Below are 12,669 nucleotides of genomic sequence, written 5' to 3' on the forward strand. Positions count from 1 at the left end.
TTTTAACATTTACATTTCAGCAGTTCTTTAAAGCTAATTTAATTTTAATATGAAGGAATCTGTGTAGGTGAAAGAAGAATGATGTCATTCTTAGATGAAGAATGAAATGAAAAGTCTGGGAATAGAGAATAATGGAGAGGAACATTATACAAGGGACCTGCTTCAGGGTAGATGATAATAATAATAATAATAATAATATGCTGATTTACGTTTCACACATATTTTATATTGTAGTAAATTTTAAGCATTCTGTCAAGAGAAGAGTGGGCAAATAATTCCTCATAACCAGGGTGAATTATTAATTAAAACCCAGCAACATATTATGCGTGGAAGATAGTTTGTTAATGATAATGTAATGTATAACAGTTCAATCAGCCCTTTTAAGTGCTACTCCATGTCCCATCTTTAAACATTATTTCATCATTCTCGATTTGAATGATTTAAAATGTCTGAATAGGAAAAAAAATATTTATAAAAGTTTTATTTATGTTTTTGCTGATTCTGAGTTATATAGTTGAGTGAATGAAAAAAATACACTTAATAAACTCTATCTATTCGTATATTTATGAAAGTATGTTGTCATACACACATAAAACTATGTTAATTTATTATATTGTAGGATATTTTTATGTTTTACAGAATAAAAACTAATCAAATTTTGTGATATTGTTTCCAGCACCCGATGTTTATTTGTATGTTATATGCGAATACAGTAGGATTTTATCTTGAACCAAGTAAGACTGAATTCTTGAATGGAGCTAATCGAATAATGAAAATGTGGAATGAAACTATTAATGCTATACGTATATATACTAGTGATCCATATTTTCATATATTTACTCAGTTAGTATTTTTAATTTATTATTTTTTCTCTTTTGTTGTTCTGTTATATAGTGCATTCGGAAAGATGCTGTACACTGGAATTATGGAAGTGTAATGATGAAACTTTTTAAATTATTACTTTGTATTTTTATTTTATAGAAACTGATATTACAATAACTGGAATAGTTTATTAAAGGTGTTGAAAATAACCTCCTTCAACATCAATACAACACTGCACACGTTTTAGTCTGTTTTCAAACACATTAACCAGCTGATGTACTGAAATGTCTCATACATAAGCTGTTAATTGCGTTTTTTAGTTCATCATTCATGCGTGGTCTGTATTGCGATATACTACTTGTTTTGCTGCCCTCCCCCCCTTACGGAACATAATCTGGGATCAGATCGGGTGATTTTGCAGGCTATAATCCCACGATATGATTCATTCTTCGAAGACATTTTGTAAAAAATTCATTAACTTGTTAGCTGTGTGCGGTGTGGCACCATCTTGCTGAAACTAACCGTGATTGATTTCCGCTTATGTTAACTGACTAATGAACCTTGTTAAAACAGCATAATAATGATCACTATTAACTTTAAATGATCACTATTAACTTTAAATGATCACTATTAATTTTCAAAAACTGTACTTTGAAAAATAGACCCATATGCATGTTTCACTCACGCCGACCCAGACTCCAATTTTTGGTCATGTAATTCATGGGGGTTAGTTATCAACAACATTCATGTATTTTGTGAATTAATATACCCTATTAAGAAACCATGCTTAATCTATTAAAAAAAATGTAATTTCGAGGGTACCTACAGAATTTTGGTCAATAAAATATTTAAACCATTGACAATAATATAGTTTCTTGGCATGATCTGCAGGTATCATCAGTTCTTGAACACACATTTTGCATGGGAAAGGTTTTAGTTCATTTCTTACAGCTTTATGAGCGGTACCAAGTCCAATGTCTTACTGCTGTGCTAACTTACATATTGACTTTGATGGACTTTCAACCACAGCATCCAGAATATCAAGCAGCTTCTTACGGCTTGAAAACTTGTGCTTCTGGAAACTTTTCAGAAAACTTGTCCTTCACTAAATCAGTACCTTCACAAAATATGTATTCAATGAGAAAAATCATTGTGTATTCCTCTATCATAAAATGGTTGTTTCTCACAACTATTAATTCCGATAAACGAAACAACATGAAACAAAACAAGCATGTTCATTCACAATTTAACAATTGACTTCTTGGTTTATTACTGAGCAACTCATGCCAAAAGAACAGAATGCACCACATAATTGTAATGCATACTGCACAGTGACTTTCCAAATGCTCTGGAGTTTTAGAATATGATATTAAAAAAAGTAATTAGTTATAGATATGTTTTCATGTGTGTTATTACATTTAAATAATAATCGATAAAATAATGACCAGCAGGATAGCTGAACAAGTGGAAGTATAAGTTTATTGTATTTCAAAATGAGTGCATCCAAAAACTTTTTCTCATCAGTTTTCTCACTTTGAATCATATGATCTAATAATTGCTTTCTTTGTATTACAATAAGCTTATATCTTTTGCTGTGTAATTGTTACTAGTTATTGTTTAAATATGTAATTGTAACAGAGTTAGATCAATGTCAGGGAATTAAAAAAAAATGAATTAGCAAAAATGTATATTACTAGTTGAGATTCTGGACCAGTAATGTAATTAAACTTATGGAAGTCAACTTTTAAATCTGAGCTAAAATTAAAATGTAATTACTTTAATTACATTTAGAAATGTAATTATTTATTAAAATGTAATTATTTTAGATTAGATTATTATTAAAACAGTAATTATAAATTATTTTTTTATCAAAAAGAAAAATATATGACATTAAATATTTAGAAAATCTTTTATCAATTAATAATATTATTATTACATAAAGTAATAATAATATTTGTTTATTATTATTATTATATCTTTTTTTATGTTTCATAGGCCAACATTTTGTGGTTTACAAGAAGAAAGGCAAATAGGTTATGGTGTTTCTTTAGAACATGTTTTATCAACTGATATAGAATCACAGAATATTGAAAAAGAGATATTACACTTAATAGAGGAAAATTTAAAAGTAGTTAAGTTTTATATAAAACGATTTACTCCTGTACATGAAAGCTTTTGTATAAATGAAAATTTGGATCCTGTTGTCATCACAAATGAAAAAGGTCAAATTTCAGTTTTTTAATAACCATTTTGCATAGGAATTATGTTACTATTCTGTTATGTTTATATTCAACAGGATGTTATTTTCAGCTGATAAACTTATATTTAATTTAATAATAATATTTGTCAATTGAAAATTATGTATACAATTTTATTCAACATATTTATCCTTAATGCAGGTAGCAAAAGAAACCTTGAACGCTACCTGCGAGTTCATATCATAATTACCATGAATTTTATTATAAAGGTAGTGAGATCATAACTTGAGTATAAACGTGATTGATGCTTATTTGAAAGGTATGTGTAGGTAGGTATAACTCATAGGAGTTACATCAACATTTTGATTGTGAATTGTGGTTTTCATCTTATTATGGTTCTTAAGAAAAAAGTTGTAGAAATCATGCAATTTTGATTACATTGTTTATTATTTTTACAAAATGAACAGATTCTTTTCTTTCTAAAGATGAAAATAACAATTTGTTAGTCATATGCAACAAATTGATAGGAATTGGGTTAGCCCTGGTTCCATCTGTGCCTTTATAATGGGATCTCCTAATAGTTAGTTGAACTGCTACTTTTTATTGGGTGTTAGAGAGGTAGTGACCCTCTGTGCTTGTTAAACTCTCCAAATTTCCTATTTGGCAGTTGTTCAAAAACCAAGTAAGTGAGTGAAATATCTGTTGGGTAAAGCTAGCACTACTGTTACTTTTAAAATATAAATTAACTAGCCAGCCTGTCTAGCCAGAACCTGTATCCTTTGGGTGCAGGTTGACCTAGGCAAGCCCTGCAGTTACTGAGGTATTCCTACCTCAGAGCCACAGAGCTCACTTTGTTTTCCATTCCCAATTTTCCAGTGGTACTGGCACCCTGGACACCCATAGATCTTGCTTTGGTTGCCATTCCCATCTACACAAATGGCTCCTGCCCCTGTACCTCCTCATTGTTTATTACCCTCATGGTTGTGAGAATAATACTGATAAATAACAATTAAATTATTCAGACTTACTTAAAAAAGAAACTAAATTGCAAAAGACAAAATAATAGTAACTATGATAAATAAAGGACACTCGCCTTCAACAACAAAAAATTCATAACTTATTTCTTTGCCATAGTGGCAGAACTATAATGAAGTAAAAGGATTAATCTATTCTTTCCATAATGAATATCTAATTTACAACTTCACCCTCCTTGGGATGAAGGAAAAATGAATATCGTTAACATCTTAACCTTCAAGGGAGCTAAGATCTTTGGTCTATGATTGAACTTTTCCTGGGATAACACAAATGTTTCCTGCAAATTTGAAAGCAATTTGTTGGTTGGTTCTCATGTGATGCGAAAACAAATAAACAAACTACATATAAATATATATATATATATATTGAAAAATATCTAGCAAAAACCCATTTGAATTTTGAAAATTGGCAGATTGGTTGTGAAGATATAACAACATTTCCGAATAACTGTAATCTGTTTGATTGAGAGTGTACTTGATGCGTGGAAAAGTTAGCCTTCAACCTATTAACAAAATACCCTGTTTGAATTTTCAAAATGGACAATTTTTTGCAGAGTTATTATAAGAGCACCCCATCACACCTCTCAAAACAGTGCCCCAGGGATATCCCGTTTGTTACCAACTGATCAGTCTAGCCTCCCGCAAGGTGCTTGCATACCTCACCACTCTAGCCTCACATGCCAGTCCCCATGGGAAGCTCATTGTTCAATAGAAATTTATTTAATATTATTTTATTTAACATAAATTTAATTCTATTATTTTTGTAATATCATTTGATTGATTTGAATCATTCAGTTCAAATGCAGCTCACACAGTTATAGAGGCTCACAGTTCATTAAAGTTTGTGCTTTAACTGGCAAATCTCCACTACTTTACATATATTTTTTTTTCGAGAATTTTTGAGATGAAATATATCAAAAAAATTTCTCAGTTATGCCAAGAAACATGAGTAAAAATTTTGTTGTGATTGATGAAGTAGTTTTTTGCTTAAGCTGAACAAGCAAAAAACCCTCTTCCTCTTTATTATATAATAGTATAGATTTATTAGTACTGGTGATTTTACCATTATATTTCACAGGCTTTTATTATTATTATTATTTCAATTTTCAGCAGTACTACTGTGTCTGGATAGAAAAAACTTGAGATAGGCATAGAACAGATTTGTATTCTCAACTTTAATTCAGATTTTTTTAAAAATTTGGCCGACATGAATTAAAAGGATAAAATCTATTTTCTGTAAAAGAATATTTAAAGTTTAGCTTTCTGGATATAGATGATGATGTTGAAACATTTTTATTAACAGCAGAATGATACAGTATCAAGCAATATATGTGTATTTTCATTCTAAACCAGATTTTTCTAGTCTTATGTGTTGCTTGACTTCAATTTGTGATTTTGAGATTAATCCAACTTTTAATGTCAGGAGCTACTGAGCTAAGTTTTTATTATTATCCTAGTTACAAAAATTAATTCTTTTTAGGAAATCTTTGTAAAAGAATTTTAAAAATAGTACTAGATAGCTTTAACAAGGAATGATGAAAAAGTTGTTACGTTTTAGTTTTGCTTCCTTCTTGAATTATATTTTTACGTAAATTTCTTTTTCTTTTATATTATCATTCCATATACATTATTATGCTTTTAATCTATTAAAATTACAGTTTTAAAGTAAAAACATTTTTTATTAATGTTTTAGTTCTTGAAACTTTTCGCTCATATTTAATTAAATATAATAATGAAAGAGCAACAATTGAAAAAATTGTGGATGTACAACCTCTTGGATTGATTTACCTAATTTTAATTGAATTTAAAAAAACTCTTATGCCATCTCCTGATCGTCTCATTGAATTAATAAAAATTACTTTACCCTGGTAAGTCGTAATTCAGATTTTAATTTTATAATATTTTATTTGTGTATCTATTTTCTTTTGTAACTGGGAAGTTTAGTAACAACTTTGGTATTAATGCAAAAAAAGTATAACAAATATTGGTACATTAATATTCCAATGTTTGATGCCATTTGTCTTAAATAATATTCAAATTGGGTTTTGGCAAATTAGTGAGAAATTATGGCATTATGAAATAAGTAATTCATTGACACACTTTAAGAAATAAAACCTCTTTTAAATAATATTTTTAACTGATGGGTTTTTTCAGCAATTCTACCAAAATATCATGTATACAGAATTTGCACTAAATTTTAATTTAAATCCCGGTCACACGGGAAATTTTAATTATCACACACGCTACAAATTATTCATCTCATCCTCTGAAGCAATACCTAATGGTGGTCTCAAAACAAAAACAAAAAAAAAATTAATGTACCAAAAAATGGTTGTGTACTCATTAAGCTTGCATATGTTGATGTTTGATATACATTTTAATATAATTGACTTAGTAAAATTAACTCTTATGTGATGTACTTTTTTTTTTGCAAACAAGCTATTGATCATGCAGAATCCAGTAAATGGTTTTAGCAATTACATAAAGACCCTTTTTATTTCAATCTGATGTGTTTTTTTTATAAATTGTCTATTGCAAATATACACATATAATACAAAGTAACATAATTCATAAACATTTTTTTTCAGTATTGGTAAAGACCTATTGGATGCACTGATTGCTGAAGGTCAAGATGCCAGTGCTTATTTAGAAATTGAACCAAGAACTACGTTACATTATGTTGAATATTTGAACTTTTTGGATAAAATTACTGCAAGGGTCAGTATTTATTTGTAACATTTAACTGCTAATTGTATGGATACCTTGAATAATAACTTGAATAAAATAATTTCATGTAGTGAAGGAGTAATGGACATTTCTAGGCCAAATTGTACAGTATTAATGAGATGTACAATATATTCTGTATTATGTTTGTTTTTATTTTTCATTTAATAAAACAGAATGTCGAAAGTTACTCAATTTGCTCTTGTGTCATATAAAATTATATGTTTAATATTTAATAAATAAAAAAATTAGCAATAAGGAATTTATTATTTTATTAATTATATTAATTAATTTAATATATTTAATTTTTACCTGATTTATTGATTAGCTAATTTACCTTACTTCAAGGGTAATAAATTATTAATTCACATATAAATAAACCACAATTTAATGTAAATTTATTATACCTTAATCATAATACCAATAATGTAATACTTATTTAAATATTAAATAATAATACTTATTCAGTTTTATAGTAAATAAAATATTTTATAAGTATTTTAATTTGTTTTACAGATTGAACAAATGGATGATCAGCTTGAATACTGTAAGGAATTGTATGATGTTGTTGAAGAGTTCAGTATTCCTGTTGCATCAGAAGATATTGCCAACTATTATGTATGTATTAATTTAGTTATCTTATATGTGTTTTATAAAAATTGACAGCTTACTTACTATAAATTGGATCAGTGGTCGGTAAAATATGAAACAGTAATAATAATCTATTTATTTTTCCACTGATTACAGGTTCATTTAATACTATATATAACATTAAGAAAGTAAAACTTTACCTTAACATAACAATCTAACAATGCTATAAATAATATAATTTATACAAAATTATATAAATTAACATGATCGTAATAATTCAATGACATCGTGTTATTTGTTATATAGCAATATTATTTTACATCAGTAAGTAATTAATAATATAATTATTTATATTAATACTATAATTTGCCAAAGTATTTGATTACTGGTTTAATACTTCTTTCTGTAAGTTACAAGTTATGTTTTTAGTTTTCTGTTACCGTGACTGTAATTTTAGAAAAACTGTGTTAATGATAGTGGATTTTTAAATAATGGACAAAATTCATCTTTATGAGTTAATCGTTGAATTTATCTTTATGTTAATCCAATTACATGAAATTTTATTATTTCAGGGTTTGGCAGATATATTAACAAATTTACATAATACTGTTGAAACTGTAACAAATCAGAGGGAAAAAATTATTGGAAATTTTAATGAACAAATCAATAGGGACATTGACTTATTGATGGAAGAAGTTGGGCTTCTCAGAGATGAATCATTAGTTAGTAATACCAGCTTGTTTTACTTATATATTTAGGATAAGTTGTAGGTAATTTATGCTCTGAATTTTTAGTTTATCACCATTTTAACTCAAATTGATTTGCGGTACTGAGGTTATATGAGTTTTCTTATTCATTAAGCAGCAGTTTTGTGTTTATTAAGTTATTCTACTTAAGCCATGCTACTTTCTACAATATTGACAGTTTTTACAAAAAGCAAATTTTAGTCACTTTATTACTTCTCCTTTATTATTATAAGCTTCAAAAACATAACATTGAGATGTATCATTGGAGATAATATTTTGAATGTAATTTTAGGTTGAATTATTATTGACAAGTAGTTTAAATACTACTGCATTTTAAAATAATTTCATTTTATTTTTTGACATTTTCTTCATTCTTTTATCTTTACTTTTTTATTTACTTGCAACATTTTTTCCTTTCTGTTCAGATCAGTTAAATTCCTCTCTGCTTTTTTATTCTGTTATTCTGAGAACTATGTGTGTTCAACTATTTTGTTTTTACCCTTCTGGTATTTTCTAGTAGTAGAAATTTTCAGTTATAAAATAAATTAATATTTCAAATATAAAATAAATTAATGTTGAGCTTTTCATGCTGGAAGTAACAGTACTTATTTTAATTATTTACAGTTGAAAGGTTTAATGGTACTTATTGGTTGCAGTAAAGTGTTGCATGTTGTATTCCATTTCAGGAGTGCTTTGTTTAGTAAAAGCTTTTTAATTGTGCAGTGTATTATGTTTGGCTTATTGTTGGGCAAGGCTCAACCTGTAATTAGTCACCATCAGCTTATGTTAACTCATCATAGTTAACATTACTCATAACTCATACATTACATATTTGTGCTGTTTAGTAGAATGTTTTGTTAACTTATTCGTATGTACAGTTGCCATGAATTGTTATTATTATAGAGGCTGTGTGCTTGTATGTATATATTACTGTTACTCTGGTTATATTCATTAGTAAATTAAAATTACGAGCGATATCTCTAAATTAAAGACCACTGCAAAATTTATTTCCTTAAGGTTGGTGAACCTGTGTCATTCATGGCCGTGCTTGTAATGTACACACTATATTGTTGTCTGTAAGTTGTCTCGTTGTAGTACCTTTGATTACGTGTGAGTTAATACATTATAAAATGAATAGAAAAATTGATGTTGCCACAGACTGAAATACGTAGAGTCATATGTTTTTTAAACCATCAAAACCATTAAGTTGGCTGAAATTACATTGGTTGCTCTGTACGGTGATAATGTAATGAATGAAAGGAACGTCTGAAAATGGTGTCACCTCAATCACCAACCAGACCAACAGCCAAGCCACAGCCATTTGGATGCAAACTGATGGCCACATTTGAGATCAGTTTAGCATACTGCCGATTGATTTGATGGCACATGGAACAACTATAAATGTAGAAGCCTACTGCGAAACTCTACGTAAGTTACAGCGCATCATTCAAAATCGGCAATTTGGGTGGCTGACTGACAGCATCATCCTGATGCCTGATAATGCATATCCACTTGTTGCCGGTCTGACATGTGATTTACTGAGAACATTTGGATGGGAAATTTACGATCACCCACCATATAGTCCAGACTTAGCTCCTTCTGATTACCATTTGTTTGGGAAATTGAAAGAATTTTTGAGTGGTAAGCAATTTGTAGGTGTTGAACTTAAAAATGCTGTTACTGTTAATCAGTGGGTAAATGAACTGGCAGCAGAAGATTACGACAAGGGTATATTGAAGTTGGTGGTATATTTCTGCGATAAATATCTTAATTCAAGTGGCAACTATGTAGTGAAATAATATAAGGTATGTAGTTTAAGAGAAATAAAAGAATATTTATAAAGTTATTAGAATAAATTTTTTTATAATGATATGGTCTTTACTTTAGAGATAACCTCTCATAGTTGTTCTGGTTTATATGACATAACAAATTTAAAAAAAGAGCTGTATGTGCACTGGAATTTTTGGTTCTGTTTTTTTATTTGAATAATACAGGCTACAAACTACTTTTTTTAAATCAACCATTTTTTGTAATAAATTCTCTTTTACAGCTTAATTTTATTGGTGATGTACAGTTAATCAAATTTTGTTAACTGTAATTTTGCTATTCTATGCAGCAAGCAGTTCTGACCTGGATGACAGAGTGGTTGGGTTAATGTTCATTATGTTAGACAGGAGAAACCAGCTCTGTTAGCCAGCTTCTCCAGTCTGTTCTGGCATCAGTACAGCCATAAGTGAGCAAGAGGTTCCATTGTCTGTTGCACAACATGTAATCAAGTTTTTAAATAATGAAGGTGTTAAATCAACAGAAATTTTAACTTGTTTAATGGTACAGGTTGAGGATGCTATACTATTCCCGAACTGAGTATATATGTGGGCCAGAGAATTTAAGGGCGGGCAAAAAAGTGTAGAAAACAAAAGTCATGATCGACATACAAGGTCAAGAAGTCTCACAGCTGATGATATCCATGCTGTTTGAGAGCTTCTTGAAAGTGATCGCCTGTTCACTGTTGAAGAAATCGCATCAGAAGTGGGTATCAGCTACAGGAGTGCTTAGTCCATTACCACTGATCATTTCTGCTTTAGAAAAATTAGTGCTCGATGGGTTCTGAGGTTGTTGACTGAAAACCAAAAACAGATCAGGTTTTTGATCTATGAGAGACTTCTAAATCGATTTCGGCAAGAAGGGGATGATTTTTTGAGGTGCATTGACACATATGATGAGACATGGGTCCATCATTACACTCCAGAGTCAAAAATGGTGAGTAAGGAGTGGCGAAGGAAGGATGAGAACTTTTCTAGCTGATAGATGGGTTTTGGCCTTCACTGCCCAATGAAGACCAAAACCTTTCTGTCAGCAGGAAAAGTTCTTGTAACGATCTTTTTTGACTCAAGGGGAGTTACTCATTGATTTTCTCCACAATCAATGAACACTAAATGCGGATTACTATTGCTAGCTGCTACAGTCAACAAAAGCTGTCTACTGAAACAAAAGATGGGGTATGCCCATAAGAGATGTCATTCTTCTCCATGACAATGCCAGGCCACACACTGCGATTTTAACAAGGGATAAATTGGAAAAAATGCACTGAGAAAAAATGCACACAGTCCAGATTTGTCCCCTTGTGTCTATTTTTTGTTTGCACCTTTGAAAGAATCACTTTAAGGGGAACAATTCAAAAACAATGAAGATATCGAGGAGCGCATGTGCAATTGGTTGATCACTTGTTCTCAAACTTTTTATGAACAAGGAATGTTCAGCTTCCAAATCTTTGGCAAAAGTGTGTAGGTCATACAGGAGACTATATAGAGAAATGATGAAGGTATGAATTTTGTATGTTATTAAACAAGAAATTTATAAAAAAGAATTACGGTTTATATTTGATTCACCCTCATATCAGAAAACACAATGCTTATAAAAATGAAATGCTTATAAAAAATTGTCTAATTTCAACAAAATTTTGTTTGACATGATAGGAAAGACTGCTAGAATTGAAAATATTTTAGATATCAAATACAGGCCTAAATCCTAAAAATTGATTTGAAGTCTTATCCTTTAAATATGTTCTTCACAAACACTCCCTAAAACAAGTATTTATGCAAATGCAGAAATAAAATTATAAATGTACAAAAAAATTAATAAAATGTAAAAAGTTGAATGTCCTAATTGTTGTATTATAATAAAAAACAGTAGTTTGAAAATGAAAAAGTGCTGTAGGATATCATTAAAAATTATTGATAAATTGATTGTCATTAAAAAAATAAAATTAGATTGATAAAATAAAAAGTTCATAGTAGCAAATTATTGGATAATAAAAGATCTGTTTCACTTTCCTTCAGGTGTAGTATATCGACTGGAAGGTTAATGGTAAATTAATTTTTTTATTTGCCTGTTTGTGATTTTGCAATTTAAATGAATGCTGCTGCACTGCAATTTTGTACACAGTTAATATTGATAATAGAAGAAATTCTGGAAGTTAACCGGAAGTTAAGAAAACGACTAATTTTACAAATGTGGTATTTGTAAGAATGCATTACAGAATAATTTAGATTGTTAATAGTTTTGGGTTTTCCTTTTTTCAGAAACCGTGGTTAACTGATATTGACTCAAATGTTGATGAAGTAAAAGGAAAAATTTCACAACTTATGGAACAGTTAACAGAGTGCCAGCAGAGAGCTATACAGTATAGAGCTTACCAAAAAGCTTTCAAGGTAAACGATCTTTTCTTATTAAATCATCAATGTCAAAAAAATATATAATATGAGTGGTTTATTTTAAACTGCTTAATAAACTGAGTAAAACTCTTATTTTTGTAAGGTATTTTCATTTGTTTTTTTATAATTTCATTTTAGAATTTACAGCTGTAATTATAGAGAGGGGATTTTTGGATGGTGGGAAAAGTAAGATTTTCTTATGACTGTTATTAATTGACACATTGTAAGTCAATAACAAACAGTTTTTATTTCAGTTTCAATTATTTTTATTCATCTGACTGACATCATCTGCAGATATCAGCAGAAGAAGATAGAATTTAGAAGCAACCATATTGTATAC

The 12,669-nt window shown here is 29.3% G+C and overlaps 2 protein-coding genes across 2 annotated transcripts in view; both read left to right on the forward strand.

The window, feature by feature from the left end:
- Positions 1-6,790, forward strand: part of LOC142329479 (dynein axonemal heavy chain 6-like) — a 57,122-nt gene extending 50,332 nt beyond the window's left edge. The window contains exons 13-16 of the mRNA XM_075374149.1: positions 677-843; positions 2,818-3,044; positions 5,748-5,922; positions 6,643-6,790. Of these exons, the coding sequence (XP_075230264.1) occupies positions 677-843; positions 2,818-3,044; positions 5,748-5,922; positions 6,643-6,790 (717 nt within the window). The remainder of the gene's footprint in view (positions 1-676; positions 844-2,817; positions 3,045-5,747; positions 5,923-6,642) is intronic.
- Positions 6,791-7,299: 509 nt separating this feature from the next.
- The window catches only part of Dhc16F (Dynein heavy chain at 16F), a 149,275-nt gene continuing 143,905 nt past the window's right edge, over positions 7,300-12,669 (forward strand). Inside the window, exons 1-3 of the mRNA XM_075373265.1 lie at positions 7,300-7,396; positions 7,942-8,091; positions 12,198-12,326. Of these exons, the coding sequence (XP_075229380.1) occupies positions 7,304-7,396; positions 7,942-8,091; positions 12,198-12,326 (372 nt within the window). The 5' untranslated portion in view covers positions 7,300-7,303. The remainder of the gene's footprint in view (positions 7,397-7,941; positions 8,092-12,197; positions 12,327-12,669) is intronic.

This window comes from Lycorma delicatula, chromosome 8 (assembly GCF_047948215.1).
Source record: "Lycorma delicatula isolate Av1 chromosome 8, ASM4794821v1, whole genome shotgun sequence".
In the NCBI taxonomy this organism is placed as follows: Eukaryota; Metazoa; Arthropoda; class Insecta; order Hemiptera; family Fulgoridae; genus Lycorma; species Lycorma delicatula.